The sequence below is a fragment of the Dipteris shenzhenensis genome, chromosome 9, assembly GCF_047967505.1.
Source record: "Dipteris shenzhenensis isolate YYH24624 ecotype China chromosome 9, Dip_SZ_1.0, whole genome shotgun sequence".
Classification (NCBI taxonomy): Eukaryota; Viridiplantae; Streptophyta; class Polypodiopsida; order Gleicheniales; family Dipteridaceae; genus Dipteris; species Dipteris shenzhenensis.
In genome coordinates, this window is record NC_141604.1 from 43,740,894 (window position 1) to 43,764,798 (window position 23,905).

A 23,905-nucleotide genomic window follows, 5' to 3' on the forward strand; every position below is an offset into this window, starting at 1 on the left:
GAGGTTGAAAAATGCCTTTGTGGCTTAGTCTCGTGGCTATGCATGCATACAACAGTTGGTAGTGGCCACGCAGCTTTTGTGCAATATCTAGTGGGGTGGCAATTTGTGCTCTTGGATTATAGAAGTCACAAGCTATTATAGGAGATGATTGAGACATTGATTATGGAGAGTTAGGGCGATGGTCGTGAGAAGCTCCTTACCTTGCTATTTCTATGTGTATTAGTTATTTTTCTTCTTAAAAAACTATATGCGTGCACGCGCGCTCGTGTGTGCATGCGTGTGTGTGTGTGTGTGTGTAGAGAGAGACACACACGCATGCACACACGTGTGTGTGTGTGTGTAGAGAGAATACCATTGTGAGGCATTTAGGGTATCCCATTGGCTGGAATATTACCCCTCAACAATAGCTTAAATGGATGCTTCAAAAGATTAACAAGAAGCTGGAATACTGGCACTTGTCAACTTGGCCTTTACATGTTCGACTTCGGATAGTGCAGTCTATCATTATGGCATATGTGCAATTTTATTTGCCTCTTCTTCACTGGTCTTTTAAGCATTTGGCTTCCTATATGTCCCAGGCTATGGAGATATTTTGGAAAAGTAAATCTCACAAAAAGGCTTTGCGACTACTTCCCATGCAGTCTGTTTGTTCTCCTAAGACTCATGGGGGACTGAATATTCTCAATCTTCAGTTTCATATGTTGGCAAGAAAGAGCACTATGATTGCTGATTTTTTTCAACAAAAACAGCCATGGGCTATTATGTTAGCAGCTATGTGTGGAAACACGAAGTCCCACGCATATGGGTATTGGATTATAGATCACTGGGAAGCATTCATGAATACATTTCAGGGGAAAATTCATGGCTGTCCTGTTTCTACTGCTTTTATTCATGATTGGAAGAGAATTCTCTCTTATGCTAAATGGTCAGGTGCTTCCTCCCATCATGGTAATTCTCTTCGTTTGGAAAGCATCCATTGGAGCAAGGTGTTTGATTCGCCTCTTGCTTTACATGCACCTATTAAAGCATATAATCTTATGAAATTGGGCATAAGATTTGTCGGAGATGTGGTGGATCAACATGGTTATGTGCTTTCATTTCCACAAGCTTGCAGGACATTCCCCTTGGGTCTGCATCATAGGCCCATTTGGAGAATACTTACAACTATGTTGCAGCCCTTTGTTCCTGTTCCTCCACTGTTTGTACAGGACAGATTACTGGATTGGAATCTGACTTCCTTGTCTCCTGCTACCTGTTCACTTTCAATGCATAATTTGACATCCTCGATGATCTACAGATTTCTTCTTCCACCGCCGTGGATTGATAAGCATGCCAACACTCTTTGGAATTTGGATAGGCCTTTATCTTGGTGGCAATCAAAACTCAAGAAAATTTGGAAAGCTAAATTGCCATTGAAACAGAGGCTTTTCTTTTGGAGATGTATAGTGGGAGCTTTTTCCATTGGGGTGAAATTGGAAGCACGTCGTATTGCTTCCTCTTCCTGCCCCCGTTGCTCTCATCACCGTGAGACAGTTCCCCATTTGTTATGGTCTTGCCCGCACTCTCGGATATTGATCACTCATGTCTCTCATTTGCTGCGGCTTCGGTTTCCCTCTATCAGATTCGGAAAACTCTTCTGGATGTTTGGATGCTTCTCATCTCAGATGTTTCCATTCTTCCTTTTCTTTCACTGGGCTCGTTTTTTGGTACTATGGACTATTTGGACACAGAGATTGCATTTTAGGATGGGACAATAGTTCCCTCGGGCATATGCTTTCTTCAGAATGTCCCTCAAGCAATCTTTGTATGATAGTTATGCTGCGAGGGATTTGGATGCTACTAGCCTTGAAGTGTTTTCTCACTGTTTTTGAGTTCTTCCATTAGGCTCTCTTTTGGAGTCTAATGTCATGTACATTGATTTCATATTAATGTTATAGTTTGGGCCCTCTTTACTAGGCTATTCTTCTTTTGGTGACAACCTTTAAAACCACCATCCAACAAACTACTAGGTGCATCTTTGTCGCCGCGTGGCACACTGGCATCGTCGTAGGTCTTCGTGAAGCAAACTACGTCCTCCATTGATGTATAAGTTGCAATTGAATAAATTCATCATTGTACACCTCCATGGCATTTCCCATCATGACGAGCCTTTTGAGTTTAAAGAAATTTCAAACTCGTCAAGTTCCTCTATGAATTAACTTTGAAGTCATCCCAAGAAAGAGGTGCTTCAAACGTCTTGGAATTAGATACTTCCATTGTCACGCAAGTAAGCCTCCACAACAACTACATGGTGTGCTTCTTGACAGTTCACCAGGCTGAACTATGCAGCCCAATGATTAAGTGATGAGGATACATAATCTTTTTTCCCTTCTTTTCCCAAGCATAAAGATGCCCCTGTGGCATAGCGGGCATCACAATTCGCTATTAGATGATGATGCTATGGCTGCAGATAAGTAACCATCTGGCTCATATAATTTAGTTGAGCCATGAGTTGAGGCATGGATGGCGCAAGCAGAGGTAGCTGAGGAGAGGGTGACTCATCATGTTGCACACCCTCCATAGGCACCTATGGGAGATCAGAAGACGAAGCGAACAAGAGAATAGCTGGCCGGAATAACAAGACTAGGAAAACTAATGGGATTTTTTGAACTAGTGGCCATGGATCATGTACTGGATTTGGATACCTTTTTGAGCTAGGGATTGGCTGAGTAGTAGGTTGCTTGTGCTTGCTAGTGTTGAGATTTAGATGGGCTGTGTTTGGACAGGTGCAAGGGCATTTAGCCTTGCTGTAATTTTGCCTTCTGAATAAAGTTGTAAAGAATACCAAAAGGGCCAATCAGGTGTCCAATGTCTGAGCAGGATCAATCTGGCTCCCCGCTGTGGATTTTGTGTTCTCTTTGTGCTGCTGAAAGTATTCTCTAAGTGGCTGAAATGATAGTACTTGCTGGTTCATATTATATACACCACCCTTTAGTTTATCTGAAGACTAGTTTCAGTGGTTTTGTAGTCGGGACATCACCATCTTCCTCAAGAGGCGTGCACGTGGTTGTTACTAGGGAAAGTACTATTTGCTGGAAGTTGTTTGCAGCCAAGAGAATCATGGAAAGTGATCGGGAGGGAGAAGTCGTCGCAGTCTTCTCAGGAAGAGCAGTCCTGACCTACTCTAGCTCAGCTCACTCAGGATGCAAGGTTTGCAGAGTCCCTTAGTGCTCCTCCGAGGCCTAAGAAGAAGAAGAAGACTCACGAGCAGCAGCCTATGCATCATGCATAGGAAGTTTCCCTGCCACAGTCTGCTTTTGGCCCTGGTCCTGGTTGGAATGGTCAAGGAAATAAATTCCAGTTTATGAATCAAGGGCAGAGTTTGGGGGAATGCAAACTGGAATGCCTAATATGAAGTACGGAAATATTGGTATGCAGCCATGAATGCAAATGGGATGCATGGTAACATAGGAGACTCTACTGGTATGCCTAGAATGCAAGAAAGGGGACCTGGGATGGTAAACCCTGCGGTGAGTATTGCTAAAATGCTCAGAATGAGGAAAAGGCTCCATTTTTACAGCCGAAAGTATATGATAATTCGACACCCAAGGGGAATCTTAAAGACTTCAAAGAAGATGGGGCAGCAGTGAAATTTGGGAATCAGGATAGGTTGAAGGCTTTAACATTTATTCAACAGTTTGATGCAATCTATTCAGGTGGAAACTTCACTTAGTCTTCCAAAATCAGGAAGGTATCCACTTTCTTGAAGGGAAATGCATTACAGTGGTAGACCAATTTGCTTTTGCAGGGCAGGGTACCAGTTACTTGGGTTGATTTCAAACAGGTGTTTTCAGCTGCGTGGTTGACTACACTTTTGAGGTAGATATCATGCAGCTTGGCATTAACTGAATGCCAACAATTGATATAACCTGGAAGAGTACAATAAGAAGTTGTTACCCATCAGTTCTTATAGGTATATGTGCCACTGTCTGAGCAAGTTGAAAAGTATTGTTGTGGGCTGCCAAAAGAAATCCGGGATTATTGCACTAAACCTAAGGTGAATAATATGTCACACCTAATCAAGAATGCTAACACAGCATATGCTCTTTTGCAGGGCATGACCAATGGCTTTAAAGGCAGTAAGAAGGATGAATTTAGAAAGAAAGAAAAATTCAACAAACCTTCCAAGTTTTTTTTTGTTGCAGGTCAAAGGCGTACTAAACCAAGTTTTAAATGGTTGTTCGCTGAAGAAAAGAAAGCCTTGATGGAAGCTCATAATTCTTTCTTTGCAAAGAAGAAGGCCATCAAGCCAGGGAATGCCCAAGCCGTAAGAGAAAGGAGCCTACTAATAATACGGGTGAGCAAAAAGGTGAGCAGAGGGGCAAGAAGTCCAAGCCCACTACCGGATTGATGCCTGATGTGATAAGTGAACAAGCAAATGGGGATGCCACAGAACTATGCTGAGCATGGAGCAATGTGCGTGATCAAATGTCTTTGACTTTCTTTTTGACCCAGGCTCGAGCAAATTTTATTTTCCCAAAGTTGGTAGGTAAACTTGGAATGCGTGCAGAGGAAGGCTTGACTTGTCCAGGGCATAGTGTACCAGCACTCCCATCATTGGAAAGCATCGGTTACACGTTTAGAGCTATACAGATACTAAAGAATTATTTATCATGCCTCTATATGGTTGTGATGTATTGTTGGATATGCCGTGGTGCCATCGTGTTTGTGCTTTTGTAGACACTTTTGATTACTCTGACACACAAGGGCAAGACTCATGAATTTATGTAAAACTCAAGGGAGAGTCAATCGTTGTTGTATCCGCTTCGGCTATTTCTTTTGTAATGAAAAATCATATTTTTGCGTATTTGTTTTTTGCAAAGGAAATACAGCCATAAGATACTCCCTCATATTTTTGGGCTGGATAAAGAGCGGACTGATTTTCTTGATTGCTTTTCTGAGTCTCTACTAGGAGAACTTCCACCACAAAGGCCTAAGGATCATGCCATTGATATAATACCAGGCAATAGCCCGCTGAACATACCACCTTACAATGTAAGTAAAGCCCAACAGGAGGAGATTATGAACTAGTGAATGATTTGCTGCTGAGTCGGCCTAGATTCTCTCTGTTTTGTTCACCGGTTCTGCTCGTGCAGAAAAAGGATGGTTCCTAGAGTATGTGCATTGATTATAGTGCACTGAATAAGATAACCAGATTCTTGATTCCGTGAATAGATGACATCTTGGATCATTTAGAGGAACCTACATTTTCAGCCACATTGATCTTAAAAGCGGGTATCATCATATACGTATAGGCCTGAGACGTGCACAAGACAGCTTTCAGGACCACTTTTGGCTTATATGAGTTGCTTGTTATGCCATTTGGACTTACTAATGCTCCTGCAACTTTCAATCGGACGATGGACAGAATTTTTCGAGAGCACTGATCTTTCGTGGGCACTTTCTTCGATACAGTTGGCAAGTTGGCTTGGAAAGCAAGCAAAAAAGTCAAAATTCACTTTGGAGGCAGTTTTCTAGAGGAGAGGAAGGCAGAGAGAGGTCACAAGCTCGGAAAGTGCCCCATTTCTACTCAAACAAATCGCCTTGCTGATTTTTGACTACCAGAGCAGTCCGTGGGCTATTTGAGAGCTGCTAGAGCTGCCAGAAACTCAAAAACGGAATTCGCCTACAGCCAAGGAGCCTCACGAAGAATTCGCCATCAACCAAGGAGCTGCCAACGAAACTCATCCACTGCCTAGGAGCCTTCAAGTTGATTCATCTACTGCCCAGGACCTCCAGGTTGATTCGCATTCACCTATGACCCAGGAGTCTCCACGTTGATTCGCCTACAACTAGGAGCCTCCAAATTGATTCGCCTACTGCCCAGGAGCCTCTAGGTTGATTTGCCTACAGCCAGGAGCCTCCAGATTCAAGATTGATTCGCCCACTGCCCTGGAGCTTTCAAATTCAGCCAGGAACCCTCCAAATTGATTTGTTCTCATCCAAGGTCAATTGTTGGATCTGGTATTGTGTGCCAGCTCCGGACAGCAGAGAGTCGCTTCCAGAATTCTCTATCAGACAGGTTGCACGGAGAGTCGCCTTCTTTTCCCTGTCAACTAGAGTATCTCCAGGAGGGCAGCAAAGGTTTGGCACTTATGAGCTATGTGGCTGAGTCGGGCTGTTAGCAAACTTTGCTTGGACAGCCAGGAAGAGGGTGATTCAGCCTTGTAGGTGTTGATGGGATTTTTGGAACTGGCGGCCATGGATTATGCACTAGATTTGGATGCCTTTTTGAGCCAGGGATTGGCTGTGTAGCAGGTTGCTTGTGCGTGCCAGTGCTGAGATTTAGATGGTCTCTGTTTGGACAGGTTCAAGGGCATTAGCCTTGCTGTAATTATGCCTTCTAAATAAAGAAATAAAGAAATACCGAAAGGGGTGCCAACGTTTGGGGCCAATCTGGGTGTCCAGTTTCTGAGCAGGAGCAATCTAGCTCCCCGTTGTGATCCTATGTTCTCTTTGTGTTGCTGAAAGTATTCTTTAAGTGGCTGAAATAATAGTTCTTGCTGGTTAATATTTATTCATCCCCCTTTAGTTTATATGAGGCTGGTTTCAGCCTCGCTTGGGGATCAATAACTTCGCTCACATAAGAGGGCCCAGCTTTCCAAAAATATGGGAGCTTTGGTTGGAGAGGATACATAAGACTATCCTGGCTCTTGACATCCATAATCTAGGACGACTCCCCTCCTAACTGGGTTGTTCATAAGTTAGGCCTAAAGGATCATTTTCACTTCTCTTCATATTTGATGTTCATCTCCATTGATTGCTTCCTCCTTTATAATCAAGAGTCAACCGTGGACTATATTTTTTTCTTTCATTCTTTCATCCACCTTAGGTCGCTTTGGTACTATAGCCGAGATTGGTGGAGCCAAGAGAGTTTTGTAACATATTTTAAAGAATGATTTCTTTTTTCTTAAAGGCGACAATAGAGGTAAGGAAAGAATCTATGACACGACCCCGGCACTCCTAAAACCTCTAAGCTGCAAACAAACACAAGAACACACCAAATGTGAGGAAACTGAGCAGGCTGCTCACCACCCAACCATGACATCTACGGGATGCGATCCCGAATCAGGAGATGTCCCCTCCGAGCCACGAGCTGAGCTACTAGCACGAACTCCCAACCAGATCCTAACTAGCCTAGTGTCCCATACCACCAGGTGGCACTATGAAGCCTGGGATCTACTACTGGGCCTTGGGCTAACCTATGTATAGGCGCGCGTCCACGACTCAATCCAGGATCAGACCTAGCACTTGGGAACGAGACTTGCTCCCATCGACTCTCTGAGAACTGAACCTCTAGGCCCCTTATATAGACTCGGGCCCTAAGCGCCAAAAATAGCGAAGACCTCTAACTGGTTCGTACCCTTGCCACTCAACCCGAGAATCAAGCCTGCCTAGCCCTAAGCCTCCCCAGGCTACCTGAGCTAGTCTTGTGTACCCAATACACGTTAGGTACCAATCCGTGCACATGACAATCTACCACAACCATTTCAGCATTTTGTTGAGAGGAGAGAGAAACATGTTGCAAGTTGGCCTTGAAAATTGGCAAATAAGTTCAATGAAAGAACATCCGCCACCCTCTTTCATTGTCAATCAGTCCTGCCTTCTTCATCCAGGGGTTGCAATCATCTATTCGGGATATATTATGTGAAGCCTTGCACATCATGCGTGAAACAAGCACTTCAAAAAAGTTTGCCTTGTCTAGGCTCATACACCTCACATTACTTCTTGTTTGATATACTGAACATACACACATGGTTGAAGCATTCTGACATTCAAAAGTGCGGTCTGCATTGAATACCTTCTCGTTTTGAACATCCAGGTGAAGTTTACCACAGCTGCAGTAAATGAGATGTTGGGTCTGGTGCAGGAATCCAGCCTTACATATAGGACACAGTAGCCCATCCTTTACAAAAGACAGTAAATTTGAGATATTAGCTGCCAATTTGGGAGGAACCACTTCAATTTCAAACCAAAACATTCTATAACACTTGAACATACATATCTAACGGACTAATATAGTAGATGCACCTGAGCTTCACAATTTGATTCGTCTATCACATTTTAGAGGGGTGGACAGTTAATGTATGATGAGACTGACTGGTGGAAAGTTAATGCATGGTGAAACTGATTTGTCTATCACATTTTTAAAATAGAGGGATGGAAAGTTAATGTATGATGAGACTGATGTTCTTAACCCCCAGAATGAGTAACCATGCTGGTTTTTGCTGTTGACTCTAGTTGTTTAAGACTTTTTTATATTATGATAGTGCATACTTAACAATGTTACAGTGTATAGCTATTTTCCTTCTTGTTTCTTTAAAGTTTTGAAGAGAGAGAAGACATTAAGGCATCCTTTCTTGCGTTGCTGGAAAACTTCCTAGATTGTTTTGGAAATGCAACCTGGCCACAGTACATAAGCGAGAAAAGAATATTAGGAATAAATTCCTCGCAGAAGAGCACTACCTCTCCGGTTTGCAATTGCTCCAACAATTTTGCTAGGGAATCATCCTCTTGCGTACAACGGCTCTCAAATTCCTCAAGTAAAGCAGCCTCTACAGCAGATGAAAACGGAAATATCAAAGATCACATGGCTGCAACTGGAAACTAAGACATTCAAACAAATCCCCCAAAAAAAAAAACTCGAAATTCTTGCTATCCCCTATCCACTCACAGAAATGTCCAAATGAATCGTCCCTTAGGGTCCTTTTACAGTGAAATAAAACTTGGCTGTCTGGGTGACACTTACATGATGTAGCTCATATCACAATTGCAGAGGTTAACAAGTCAAGAAGCTGCCACATTTTTATACATTAATCTAATCATAGCATAAGAGCGCCTGATCCTATGCAACAGACTATTAACATGCACAGTTTTTTCCAAAGTGTGTGCTTTACATAAGTAGCAAAGCATGTCCTCCCTAAAACAACAAATAAGGGCTCTTTCCTAGCAGCAGGAAAACCCCATAAAGTACTTTGTGGGTTTGTTTACCCCTTGTAGTCAAACAACCAACAACAATGATAGAAACAATCATAAAGGAGCATCCCTTGCATACATGTTGTTAGGAAGGTACAGTGTTACTTGCACCTTAATTTGAACTCCAATAAGACTGTTAAACCTTTACGATGTCAACATGAAACTTTAACATCACACTGCTATAGAATGAAGGATGCATTCAAGCTGTCTAGGTAGCTCGTGTCTAAGTGCAAATCCCCATGCCAGAGGGAATTGCTGTCCTGCTCATTATTTACACTCTGTGGCACCAAGTTGAGCAGGTCAAAATGGAGGACCTGCTCAACTTGGTGCCAGCCTTCCACGAGCCAATGAGATGACAAAAAATGGGGGGTGGGGGATGAAATGAAACACACTCCCTCTTTCTTGAATGCTTCAGATTTCTGTTCAGTTTTCTTAAATTGCACAGCAAACAAGAGTGTAGGGACAGAGAAAAGAACACTGGATATGGCCCTGCAATGGGGAAGAGCACCCAGACTGATATTATGTTGACTCTTGCTCAAGTACACAGCACATGCAATGTCTGTACGAAGTGGATTGTGGATGATGCATAGTTACCAGGAAATGGGAACGTTCCGAGATCTGCTGCCAGAATGGGAATGTTTCATGAAGGGGGAATGTGGGAACGGGAACAAGAACACCATGTCATATGCCACATCATAGACACATCATCATAAGACATAAAACCATGCTAGAAAATATAAGAAGCTAATATTTTACAGCTTCCAACCTTCCATTTCAACCCATTTTGAATTTTCATTGAGAAAAAAAAAAGGGAGGGAATGTTCCGGGGCCATTCCGGTCCCCCCTTGACTCCCGGAATGTCCAAAACCCTACTTTGGAAGAGGGAACGGCGTTCCCTCTGGTAACTATGGGGTGAGGTGAGCGAATGTGGACAAGAAGACACACAATGAGACATGAAGAGGCCCACAACTCTTCGTACCACCCCATTTACTCAATTCGGATATACTTAGCCCAACTAAATGACTAAGGTTCCCCCCTTAAGGTCTTGGACCTTATAGAAGTGCACTCTAATAGTCTGTCCCCACCTAGTTGCCTAACGCATGACTCTTTTTATTTCACTAACATAAGAGTTACTGTCCAAATTTTGTGCCGTCTGAAGCTTAGTTGCAGGAAACGTCCTAAAAAGTTAGGAAACCCCGTTTCCTAACGTTTCCAAAATTGAGACGTTTCCGAAACTTGAAAACGTTTTGCAAACGCCTAATCTACAAATGTGCCAGAAGAAAAGCCAACAAGGGCAGGTATTGACAAGAGATAATGGCAGGCTCTTGCATTATCATGGTGGGTGCATAGCGAAGGCTTTAGAAGTAACACAAGACTCAGATTAGACGATCTACATGGGTGACGACTAATTCATCAATGCACTATACGAATCTCATCTTCAAGGATCATCTGCTCCATGCTCTCCAAGAATCCAATTGCTTGCCTTGTGCACACGTCTAGCTTATATGGTGCATGTTTTGTTTAATTACTAGCTTCTGTATGTGAGCAGAAATATACTTTATTCAGCCTACCCCTGCCGTTTCCTATTAACACAAGTGGCGTTTCAAAACTACCACGTTTCCTGCATGGAAACATTTCGTGCAACATAGGTCTGAAGTAGTGGCTTCATCTCGACGGGCCCGATCTACTTAGATGATCCACTGCCATAACAATATCAGTTGGACACGTCAAAATACAAAACATGTGTCACACCATCAAATTGGCACATAATGTAATGATGTTCTAATGTGTATTAATTCACAAAATCATTATTTTCCTTGTCCTGGCACTCCCTCTTGCTTGGATGAGCAGGAGTCCTCTTCTTAATTATCTCTTGACTCTTCTGAAATATCTATTGCCTCTTCTGAAATATCTCGTCTCTTTCACTTGCATACGCTTTCTGTTTATACATTCGCATTTGCATCGCCTCTTTATATTCTGCAAATATCTATGGAAAATTTGCACAGCAAACAAGAGTACAGGGATAGAGAAAAGAACGCTAAAAACGAGCCTCCAATGGGGAATAGGGCCCTGGACTAGTATTATGCTGACTCTTGCTCAAACTCACAACAAGAAGACACATGATGAGACATGCAGAGGCTCACACCTCTTCGTACCACACCATTTACTCAATTGGGATACACTTAGCCCAATTAAATGACTAAAGTTTGCCCCTTAAGGTCTTGGACCTTATAAAAGTGCACTCTAACGTGTCTACCCCCACCTAGGTGCCTCCTTATACATTACTCTTTTTATTTCATTAATACTTAAGTGTTACATGTCCAAATTTAATGCCGTCTGAAGCAGTGGCTTTAGTTCGAGGGGCCCTATCTACTCAGATGATCCACTACCATAACAATGTCATTGTCCATCATAAATACAAACATATGTTGCACCATCAAATTGGTGCATGATGTAATAATGCATTGATTAACAAAATAGTTATTTCCTTGTCAAGACACGGAAAGGGGTACATCCCTGATCTTGAGGATGCGGACAGTCCCTGGGGATTGAGAAAAGCTAGTAGCATGCACTAAGTCTCTGTAGCAAGTATGGGGATAGTATCCCATGCAAAGCCTTGCTAGCTCTACTCTCTCCTCCACACACCCTCCTTCCGCCCTTCTCTGCTCCATCAGGGCCTTCTCACCCCTCCAACAACCAGCCTAAGGGCTGGTTCAGCACCTTTTGCCACCCAAAACCATCTCTTGCCACCCGCATTCCCCCTCAACTCATCCATAGCCCCTCCCCGCCACCCCCGACATCCCCTAGGCTCCCGGGCCCCCACTTTTTACTGTTCCTCAAGCTGCCTTTGATAACTTAGAGGTTTTTTGGGGAGACCATACTCATCTAGCCCACTTATTTTGGCCCTTCTCCATCCCTTTCCTTTCCCTTTGGCTTCTCCTTTGGCTTTTCTGAGCTAGTAGGTTGGGTTTTTGTTTGACTTAAGGATTCCGATCCATAGGGCAAACTTTCTTCTGGACAGAGGGGCTCTCATGGCAGCACCCTCAACACCTTCAGCCATCCAGATTTCCCTCTCCCCAAAAAACAAACAAAATGTGCAGAAAGCTATCCAAATTCTTCAAGATAAAGTAGTGGTGGGCTGCATTGTTGGCCTCACTCCCACACAACGATAGGTTCGAGACTGGGTCTAGGCGAGTTTAGCCTTGGAAGGTGATCACATTCAAGATGTAACCATCTACGAGAGGGAAGTTTTCTACTACAGCATAGCTCTTCAGTCATAGCTCAAGCACTCATGGAACAAGGCCCAACGTACCTTGGTCCTCATCTAGTTTTCTTCATCCCTTGATACCACAATGTTACAATGGACAACATGGAGACAACGCATCACCTACTATCACACCACTTCCTAGGCCTTCCTAAGCAATACAAGTCTATTTTGTCCTCTATTGGGGCTTGTTTCAGCACTATTCTGGAGGCTCCGACCATATCAGCCTCAGTAGTCTCTAACGATGGAGTCCTGAAGGTGCAATTCATGTGGATGACCAAATAGCCTCCTTGAGGAGGTACTTCTAGAGACCCTAGATGGTGGAGTCTTCAAGCGAAGGGTTGAGATTTTAAGCTTTCTCTAGGGCAGTGCTTATGTTGCAGATAGATGGGCCACCTCGTCAAGACTTTGCCCACAATTTACGGGCCACCCCCCAATCCCCAGGCGAAAAGAATGCCAGCAAGACAACAAGAGGAATAGGATCCCTCCCCCCCATGTCAAGTGGCACACCTCCTCAATCGCAAACATGGGTTGCCCAATCAGAGGGGGTTTAGACTAGAGGGGAAGGCAACAAAAACAGTAAGAGATCAACAAAGAACTATAGAAGATGAGCTCATTGCAAGCGAGGATGAGACCTTAGACTAAAAACCTCTCCGTCGTAAGGAAAGCAGCCGGCTATGTCTCGCTCGACCTCCCTACTGAGGGAGTTCTTCCGATCTTCCAACAAAGATGGTGCCACGAGCCAATGTGCAGTCTAGCTACAAGTCTCATCTTCGTTCTTGATGTCTTGGGATCTCAAGGTAGGCTTGCATCCAGTGATGCCTCTCAACGTCACCACACGGATCTGGACTACTCCCCCTCTAAGCCTCCGGTGGAGTCAACTTGCTCAGAACCACGCAAGCTTCCCACCATCAAAAGGCCATGTTCATCACCTCCCCATCTTCTCCATGATTTGGACGCTAGTGAAGTGGAACATGCATGGTTTCCACATTCATCACCTCCCCATATTCTCCATGATTTGGACACTAGTGAAGTGGAACGTGCATGGTTTCCATGATCATGCATGCCAACAACCACATCATTTGAACTTATGATAGGAGTTAGGCACTTGGTTTACAATTTCCTATGGCCAGGCTTGGATAGCACATAGAATACCTTGGGCTAGGGTCACCTAGAAGATGGTGATTCTACCCTAGGCAAATGGAGGATTGGGCATCATAGATCAGAGATGCAAAGTAGAGCCATGTTAGGGAAGCTCATTGTTAGGGGCCTAGCCCCAAGCTCTAGGTCTTGGAAGCTCATGTTGGCAAGGCATTCTAAGAAACATGCCCCACACAAGGGAAAATTGGCAATATTCTCACCGGTGGATGTTCACAGAGGGCCCTCTCACAGGAAAGGGATCATCATTGACGAGGAGCTTCATGAAGGTATGGCGGCATCACTCAAGAAGCCTCATTCATGCCATCCCCTAAAGCACAGATGAATTCGAGTGGAACCCCCTAATCTAGCACCTCTACATTTGAGGAGGGTCGTATGCTGGGGCAGCACACACACATTGGTTGGGAATAGTGGAACATTGGTCTAGCAAGATTCTTGGGGGCCTGGAGTTATCTTCCCTAGCAGCTCGAGGAAAGATTGCATGCACTCGCCCACCTGAAAGAAGCTAGCAGCAGGATACAAGAGATCAATAGGGCCATCCTAGAGGCATGGTGGAGGGGCTTGGTAGGACCCCAAATGCTACAGGCACTCGACATTGGTTTGGCCAGTTCTCCAAGACCGGAATCCCTTTCAGAGTTTTCTTCTTGCAGTAGGACCACGATGCGCCCTACTTAGTTTTCTTCAACATCGGTTCAAGCGGGTCACTCCACATGAAGTCCGAGAGCGAGCGGACAGAGACCCCAAGGATGATAGGGTCTTGGACTTAGTGGAGTAGTAGAGGATTAGAGTGGTTGGCCATTACCCTTGATTGTGCCTTCGGCTATGGGAGCGCAGACCGTGCATGAAGGTGCAGTGGTATCTAAGTGGGTGGTCTTGCTATCCAAGATTGGACACTTGGAGCAGGTAACAAAGGTTTCTTTCTTCTTCTACACCACCAACACTGGTAGATGACTTCAATTGGACACATTGTCTTGAACCTTTTCACATTAGGGGCACTGGCTCAAGCAATAGGTGCCGCATGAGCTCTTTACCAGGCTTTGGTCCTACCTTTGGACTAGCCTCCGCCCGCCCGCAACCCATGGAGGTTTGCCCATAGTTTGTCATTGCTGCGATGCTAGGGACCTTGAGACAATAGCTCATTGCTTGTGAAGCTGTGCAACGGCTCAAAGGATCTGGCAAATCTGTCTCGGGATTGTAGTGTAGCAGGAGATAGACTATCCTCACTCTCTCCTGCTCACTAACTACAAGATGATGCACTCAACACACAAAGTGATGATGTGAGTGACAGAATCACAAGGAGAGAATCTAGTGGGCCTCCGAAGAGGAAATATAGCTGAAATGTACGAATGCCCAAAGGGCTGAACACAACTGTATGAAGGGGCTTGAACCCTCAATTGTATGTGGTAGGCGCTGATGTCAGCGCTACCACGTGGCAACTCATGTGCTATCTGTGTGGCCTGCTCCTGCTAGCTAACTGCATGGCAGTCCCACATGGCAGCTGCTGACGTGGTTGCCTACGTGGAGCATGCGTGGCAATCCAGCGTGACCACGGGATGTGGATGCCCGTGACATCCCCTTTGCTCAAGCTCGAACTAGGGTAGAGAGAAAGCCGCCTTGTATGTTGCAAGGAGGTCTAGATAGTCTACAAAGAAATCTTCCTCCACCCATGGTGCTTCGTGGGAGCCCCTATGCTTGAACTTGACTACGTACAAACGTTGTCGATTCATGTTCCTCTTTTGAACCGATGAAGTTAAATCTACTCCGATTCCACGATCTCAGCCACATCAACAACTTCAAGCTGCTCCACATCGGGTATTGTGGTTGGTGCCGGACCCACATATGGTTTGAGCCATGACACATGAAATACTGGGTGCATGGTCCATGTCAAAGGTAATTGCAACTTCATGGCCACATCCTTCACCACCTTGATGATTGGAAAGGGTCCAAAAGAAAGCTTCAAGCACCTCCTTGCAATCTGCTTGAGACATTTCTTCATGATTCGCAAATAGACCCATTGCCCTTCCTTGTAACTTACATCACACATGTGCTTATTGGCTTACGTTCGGTAGGTCTCTTAGGCTTTGGCAATGAGGTCCTTTACTGACTCCATGACCTACTCATAGGTCTATGTGACGCGATTGGCTTCATAAACCTTCTCGGATGTCCGGGTGAGAAGGGACTTGACCTTTTTTGCTGCTTCATAGGGAAGTCCGGAAGAATGGGTGTCGTTCAGGATCCCTTAAACTAGGGGCAAGTATTGTTCCCAGCAAGACTGAGCATCTGCAACATAGCATTTCAGAGTATCAAATGATAACTAGTTGTAGACTTTTGTCTCGCCATTTGACTACAGATGAATACTGCTAGAGAAGCTGAGCTTGGTACCGAAGTTATTGAACAGGGCTCTCCAAAAAAGACTGGTAAAATTTGAATCCATGTCGGACACAATGATACGGGGCATGCCACACATCGGATACCACCATCTGAGAAATAGACATGCTGTGTCCTATGAGTCAATCGTACCTTTACATGGAGTTAGCATGACAAATTTGCTAAATCTATCCACTATGGTCAGGCACATGGTGTTCCTCATACCAATAGCTCGTTATTTTTCTTGGCGTTGATGTACAATTGGTTGTCCTTCAGAAGTTGAAGAACCTATTGAACATGCTTCGCATGATGTGTTGGATCCTTCAAGAAGATCAGAATGTCGTCAAGAAACACAAAGACACTCTTACCAATCAACGGTTTGAAGATCCAGAGCATCATACGGTTAAAGGACGCGGGTACCCTTGTGAGACCGAAGGGAATCACCATGAACTCATGCTGGGCTTTCTCTGTGCGGCTTTGTTCAAGCACTCCAAGATGTAGTCGATCCTCGGCATGGGGAACTTGCTCTTGATGGTTAGCTTGTTCAATGCGTAGTAATCCACACACATCCGAGCTGAGTTGTCCTTCTCTGTATGGTGAGTTACTGGGGCAGATGAAGTTCTTCGTATGGTGAGTTACTAGGGCAGATGAAGCCACTGCATAACAACTCCTCTAACTGCTGCTCAAGTTCCTCCTCCATCTTCTTGTTGAGAAGGTAAGGATGTTTTGCTGGGAGGTGATGATCCAAGCAAAAGCTCAATACGATGGTCCTCTGGCTGATTGGGTGGTAAGGCTAGAGGCAAGCTTGATGTGAGAAAAATGTCCTGGTACTGTTGAAGCAAAGCTTCCTGCTTGAGGGTCCTGGATGGAACTTCTATATTGGTCGCTTTGTGTATGCATGTCTCTACTCACTTGCGAATCTCGCGTGCCATCTGGATTGCAATCAAAGAGCGAGGCAAAGCGTCTTTGAGCCAAGCGATGAACTTACCCCCATGATCTAGAATTTTGAGGTCTGAACCCTGGACCTGATAGTCTAGGCAAATTTCAAACTGATGCCACCATCGGGCTCCCAAGATGATGTCCGCTGATTGAGTTGGTGTGACCCTGAAAGTACCGGTATCTGCCCATCATCCTATCTTTAGAGTGGCTCCTGAGGCCACCTTGTTGCTCTCCACCTATTGTCCTATGAATGCGCCATTCAGGGCGATGGTATCGGACGGAGTGAGAGTCAACCTGGCTCGATCAATAGCTTTGGTAGAAATAATGTCCTCGAAACTCCTTGAATCTACGAGGATGAGGACTTTCTGGCCGCCGATCTGTCCGTAGAACTGGAACATGGTGGGAAACTAGTGAGAGTCCCCCTTCTCCTGATCTTCTTCAATCCCCTCTGTAACCACTGAGGTTGCCTTGGCCGGAGTCAAAGCTGTAGAAGAACCACTTTACATGGATCCAACCTACTTGCTGGTTCTTCAAATGTGGGCAATCATGCTTTTTGTGCCCCTGCTCATGGCAAAAGAAGCAGCGGTTCTCTTTGGCATAGGTCGCTCAGGTGGCTGCATAAGTACCCTCCATAGCCATTGCTGTCTTTTGCTGGCCAGTTCTTTTGTTGCCCCGTGCTGGCCTTCTTTCCTCCATCAATAGCGGCAAAACCCGGGGGCTTTTGGGTCCTTGACCCTTGTGCATGGACTCAAAGTTTTGAGCAAGCTCATATGCACACTCATAATCCCGTGGCCAAAAACTACGAATGTAACACTGGATGTCTGATCGCAGCCAATGAAGGAATTTGCTCAGCTTCGGACTGTCCTCCAGCTGCAACTGTACGAACACCTGTGTGAATTTATTGGCATAATGATTCACTAATTTGTTGTTCCCCTGGCGCAGCTCGTAGAATTGACTCCTGAGCCTGTCCAGGTACTGTGGTGGCAGGAACTGTGATCGAAATCTCTTACAAATTTCGTCCACCTATAGAAAGGTGTCTCCTTGTCTACATCATAGTGGTCTTTCTACCACGTGAGCCACCAGGTGACCACCTCGCCTGTGAGGTGCATGGATGCTAGGATGCACCACTCGTTCTCCTTCATAAGCATCCCTGAAATATAACTTTCGAACTAATTGAACCACGAAGTCAACACTAAGGGTTGTTTCTTATCATCGTACCGTGTGAAGTTGAGTTTCCCCGGGAAGGAGGGCTTGGCCGGAGGTGGAAGTCTCTCCATTTCTCCCCCCGCTGGTCGGAGTAGAGAGATGAGAAGCTGCCGGTCCTGTTCTTCCTTCTCTTCTCAAGCGGTACATTCTTCGATCTCCTTGGCCTCCTAAGCCTCGCGGTCTAGAGTCTCTTGGCTTCCCGAGCCTCTTGATCGTGTTCGTCTTTTGTTTCCCGAGCTGCCCTTACGGCTTCTCGAGCTTCCCGATCGTGTTCTTCTTTTGCTTCTCGAGCCTCCCGATCGTGTTGTTCTTTTGCTTCCCGAGCCTCTCGATCGCGTTCTTCTTTTGCCTCCCAAGATAGCCTTTCGTGCTCTCTGGTCTGCTCACGATCTTCCCGTATCTCTTGAAACTGGGTCGTGCAGGTGAAAAGAGCCTTGGACTGTTGTTGCTGCATCTGCATCATAGCCTTCAACCTGGCTGTCATGGCAGACATGGAAGTGTCTGCATGAGTCTGTGGTGGGGGTGGGGTTGGTGGTGGTGGTGGTGGTTGAGGCACTGAACCCTCTTCCCCTGTGTTGGACTGCTCACTGGTGCTCATGGTGTCCTTACCGGATCTTGTCTGGACCATAAATGATGGGGGCTATCCCTAATTGACTTGAACCTCTTGATTCCTGGAATTAAAAAAATTCCCCTCTTTAGTGCACGCAGCAAGGTGTAAAGACCTACGGGTGAAGATAGGAGCCGGCCATATGCGCGATGGAGTTAAGGGAGGGAGCGGCTAATGGAGTATGGTCCTACCACTAGTCCGGGGTAGAATAGATACCCTACAAACCCCTCTGTCTCAGGAAAGATTCTGAAGCTCTGATACCAATGTAGCAGGAGATAGACTCTCCTCACTCTCTCTCCTACTCACTAACTACAAGATGATGCACTCAATACACAAAGTGATGCTATGGATGTGAGATAGAATCAGAGGGAGAGAATCTAGTGGGCCTCCAAAGAGGAAATATAACTGAAATGTATGAATGCCCAAAGGGCTGAACACAACTGTCTGAAGGGGCCGAAACCCTCAACTACAAACTGGAAAAGACTAAGCTAGCTAGAGGATGTAAATCCTCACTAGAACCCTGGAGAGGCTGAGGCAGCCTTCTGGTCTGCTGCGGGGAAGCCTGGCTCTGCTGCTCTTAAGGCTTGAAGGCCTGAGGAGTGGATGAGAAATGAGGAACCAAGGGGGCTGCTTTTATGATCAGGCTGCAAGATGCTGACCAACCAGCCTCGACCTGCTGCTGCTACTGCTGAACCACCTGCTGATGTGGCAGCCAACTGGCCACAGTGGCAGTTCCTGCGTGGCCTGCACCTGGGCTGACTGTGTGGCAGCTCTGCTGGCATGGCTGCCTGCGTGGCAGTCCACATGGCTGCCTACATGGAGCCTGAGTGGCAGTCCAGCATGGGCGCGGGCTGTGGATGCCCGTGACATGTAGCCAAGATGCAACAAATCCGGCGGGATTTCACGTGGGGCATGGCATGTTGGTTGACAAAGGGACGGCATGGCTTCCCTAGTAAGATGGTCGCTCTGGCCTACACATATGTTCACCTGCCTGGACATTCAAGACTTAGTCCCTCCCCTTCGACAGAAACGTAAGTTCTCTCCAAAGGACAAAGTTAGGGACTATCACCAGCATCAATGCCTGGAATATCTGGGTAGCGTGTTGTAGTGTAATTATTGGGTGCAGCAGACTTGACCTACAGCCACCCTCATCAGCATATGGCATAATATTATCTATACCCTGCGAGCCACTTGGGAGTAAGGTACAGAGGGGTGTCAAGGAAGACCGCTAAAAGGCAGGAGCCTTTCTGCATGGCATGGCCTGCAGGCACTTTTTACATTCTCAAGAATCCAGGAGTCTGCTAGTTGTATAACCCTCGATCCTGGTTGCCGGCACCTGTTTCCTGATACTCTAGACAGTGAGCTGGGATCCTCTGAAACAGGCTGTCCTCTGGAAAAAGTTTTTGAAAAAAAAGGTTATGCAGCAAATCTGGGAAGTCTCACATGCTAAAGTTTGAAATCTTTTCTGCACGAGGACCTGCTCTAACATCCCTATTTCTGATTTCCCTCACACAGAAATGACTTATCCCAAAATTCATGCCAGATGGCAACAGAACCCTATTTAGATACCCTATACCTAGTGTCTGGTAAATGTAAGGGAACACATTTTATCCAAAACTGAAGTGTGGCATTGACACGAGGCCTATAAAGATAAGCAAGAGTCTGCACTAAATTTGCAGGAAATTCCCAGAGTCAACAGTACCTTTCCCAATCTCCCAAATCCAAGCTTTCCTGTTCATACCTCACTGCATATCAACAGCTGTCATACAAAAATATGTTTTTCTTGTTCATCTCAAGATGAGAAAATGAAATAAAAAGGAGAGGTTTGTATTTCAACTTTTAACACTTCCATATGGTTGCATTTGTGATACCTCTTTTCTGAATCTCGGTCTGTGTTTCTTCATGAAGAATAGCTTCCATAGCTATCATAAGTTCTTCATAATCTTCTTGATTCAGTTCAAAGAACTGTCCCGAGGTTTCATATTCCCACAACATGCTATCATAATCAGTTCCATCTAGGGAATCCCGGGCACTGCTTGTATGCTGCAGTCTATTGATTTCATCAGAAAGAATCTGGCCAAAAGCTGACCCATCAGCCTCCTGAAAAACAACTCAATCAACCCCACAGAAATTAAGAGACTTCAAATATCATCAGGCATTTTTAAAAGTACCCTAACTTAGCCAGACAAACCAGCCTTTTTCCGTTTGAAAAGAACAAACTCATGCAATGTATCTCAAATCAAAATTGAATAGCCATGGTCTACCCAAAACCTGTCCTCACGTCACTAAACCACAGCATCATATACAACAACAATATAAGCACCTGGGCTTAAAGGTAAGCTTGCAAGGTACTACTCCCAGCTGGTATCAATAATGTTTAAGAGTTCACACAAAAAATTTCAAACAGGATTAGCAAATTATTTCCAGAGCTATTTTCCCCATTCCTTCGATATGAACAGCTAATCCAAATTACTTTGCCTTCCAGAATCAAGCCTGCCATCCTTGCAAGATTAATGGGACAGACCAGTCTTGCCTTCTCAATACAATAAAAAATTAAATATAGCAAAATCAAACCAAGCAAAAAGTCTGCAACTCACGACTCTGATTATTAAGACCAAGTTCTGAGTGAATATAGCATAGCCTAAAGATACAATATGCACCTCTAAAAACAATGCTCACCTTGGCAAGCAAGTTCCCATCTAGGTTGCTAGCTTGCCATATCTATCAAATCATCCACATTTCAAATACTGCAAGATTTAGTTTCACTATTGAAACCACATGTGAGTCAGATGGTGTGAGTCTTTCCTAAGCTGCCACTTATGGATGAGGAAAGCCTGAGTATGAGCAGCCTTGGTGGATGACAAAGGCCTGAGCATGAGCAGCCTTGATTATTAATTTCTGCTCTGCTTTTGTCAAAATCGGATCTTAACCTCGTTTTGTTTGGGTATTGCTGCTGTTGCATCCCATATTTTCTTGCAGCTCATTATCAAGTTAACATGGCCGCTCCAATCTCAGCCATTGCTTTCTGATGGGGCCTTTAGCACTTGTCCGAGTGCTTCTTTGACTCATTAGTCCATTTATAGTTATTGCTGCATGGGTGCCTGATCCTTACTGTTTTGCTATCGCCTGCGTGGGTGTCTGGTCCATATATGTCCCTTGGAGATTGGCCTCTGACTGGATATTGTTGACAAGTTATTGTTGAAAGAATATTCTTGCATGTGCTGTGAGCAACCACTGATGAAAGTTGGAAAGAAGGCAGTGTGCACTGCACTCGAGGAGGAAATTGAGCTGGCAGGGACTTCAAAGCAGTTGCAGGCAGGAAGCTTCTCACTGGTTATTGTTGGCAGGCTGTTGTTGGAGTCGTCTATTTGCATGTGCTAAAAAGACGTCTGTTAACGCTCTCCTTCTCAAAAGATGGATTTTTGTGATTGCATTTTCTAGTGCAGTATCAGAGGACTGGTCACAGGGCTGCAGCTGCTCGACTGTGACACTCCTATGCGACTCTAAAGTTAAGGTGTTTGTATACTGATCAACAAAAAGTGTTTTTTCACTCGTCTGCTCTCTCTCCACCAAAAGATTCTCAGGCATTGTAAGTGCAAAACCAGATTTAACACACAAAAAGTGCTACAAAGTTGGAGAGTGTAATAAAAACATTACACTCACATGATATGCGGTCCTGTATGTTTCTTTAACTGCCTTCATGTTTCACATTCCAAGAAATACAATCTTGCAATAACTAAACCTTCAAAGTTGAGCTAGCTATAAAATGTTTGTCAAACGTTCGTAACGCACCTTCGACACTTGCAACGATTTTCCAGCAGACCTGATTTTCCACAATAATTGGTTCCTCTCTTTCTTAACCGTTTGTATGCAACTCTCCTTGAGCTGGAAGGGTAACATCATTAGAAACAAAGCGTGCACACACTAGTATTGTCATTAACCTTGAGCACTTAATACCTTCTCCTTCCAACGTCGATGGCTGGCTTTGATTGCAACTCTTTGAGTACTCTGCGTATCCATTATATTCCTGAATCAAAATCTAGAAATAGTTGAAAAAAACGCAGAGCCATTACATGAGACATAATTCTTACGACCAATATAGAGTACTATTGGTTTCCGAAACTTTATTGCATAGCTAAGCTCATTTTTCAAAAAAATTCAAAACTACTAACTAGGAACACAAGACAAGTAAAACAAGGTGAATGATATATCTATCATTCATTACATATGTGAGCGAAATTCCCATAGAGAGCATAAAATTAGAGGCCCCATTAAGAGTGTGCAAAGAAGAGTAAATGCTAATGGCCCAAAAGTCTCACTTGTGGGATCAAGTAAAGGGGGATTGGATGCCATTGGAGCTGATTCGTTACTTGGCCAGCACTAGGACGTTTTTTCAAATTCTGAAATCCTGTGCTTCCACATGGCACAATATACACCCTTAGATTTTTTAAAAGCCCAAAAGCTTTGAAAGCTTTTGAAAAGCTGCGTAAAAAGCCAAGGCAAAACCTTTAAATATAGGCGAAACATAAAAAAACATTGTAATTTCAAGTGTGTTGTTGTTTGTTCATCATCACCATCAGGTTTGCTTCTACTTCCTTACTTGCCTTCAACTCATTTATTAGATCATCAATCGTTGTTTGTGCTTGGATTCAAAGTAGCCAATCGTAAACAGATTTTTAGTGCTTCACTGTTGCAACTTCCCTGATCTCCCACTATTTCTTTAACTCTCTGTGAACGATTCTTCTCTGAGTGCACAACCAACAGACTTCAGCTAACAATTTTTGCTGCCTCTATCCCAAACTTGAAGCCCTTCCATCTCATTCGCAGTGCCCTTTTTGAACTCCTCAAGCTTCAATGCGAATCCACTTGTTTTCTGGGTTTCATGTCTAGAATTCGTTGTTGGATTTTAAAACGCGACCAGAAACCAGGACGTAGGGAACGTCCAAAAACAACATAGCTTGAACGTCTAAAAACAACATGCGTGCGCGCTTTCCTGAGGCAGAATGCGTTGTCACTTTCGAGCTTAGCCAGCTGATTTCAGAAAGTAAAGAAGGTATCTTCCGACTCTACGACTCATTCTTCAATCTCGCCAGGAAACACCCTTTGCAAGCTTCCTAAAGTTGTAATCCTCAATGCGGATGAAGAAGTATCCCTGAGTGTTTGTATGGGCCGTCTCGTAGATGAAGGCTTTGTAACATAGGCTTTGCCGAATCGTGAAGAACCAATCAAGGGAGGCTTCCTAAGTTTTCGTTACTATGGGTACGATCAATGCTCTTCGAGATATTACAGACTGTAATATCTTGCAACGCTCCTGACCGCTCCCACTCAAACTTGTTAGTTCAGTTGCC

The 23,905-nt window shown here is 44.6% G+C and overlaps 1 protein-coding gene across 1 annotated transcript in view; it reads right to left on the bottom strand.

Moving 5' to 3' along the window:
- The window catches only part of LOC147898682 (RPA-interacting protein A), a 35,247-nt gene extending 12,524 nt beyond the window's left edge, over positions 1 to 22,723 (bottom strand). Inside the window, exons 1-5 of the mRNA XM_087379715.1 lie at positions 22,515 to 22,723; positions 22,350 to 22,442; positions 20,429 to 20,657; positions 8,506 to 8,594; positions 7,841 to 7,945 (exon numbers count right to left, since the gene is read on the bottom strand). Of these exons, the coding sequence (XP_087235841.1) occupies positions 7,841 to 7,945; positions 8,506 to 8,594; positions 20,429 to 20,657; positions 22,350 to 22,442; positions 22,515 to 22,577 (579 nt within the window). The 5' untranslated portion in view covers positions 22,578 to 22,723. The remainder of the gene's footprint in view (positions 1 to 7,840; positions 7,946 to 8,505; positions 8,595 to 20,428; positions 20,658 to 22,349; positions 22,443 to 22,514) is intronic.
- Between the last annotated feature and the right edge of the window lie 1,182 nt (positions 22,724 to 23,905).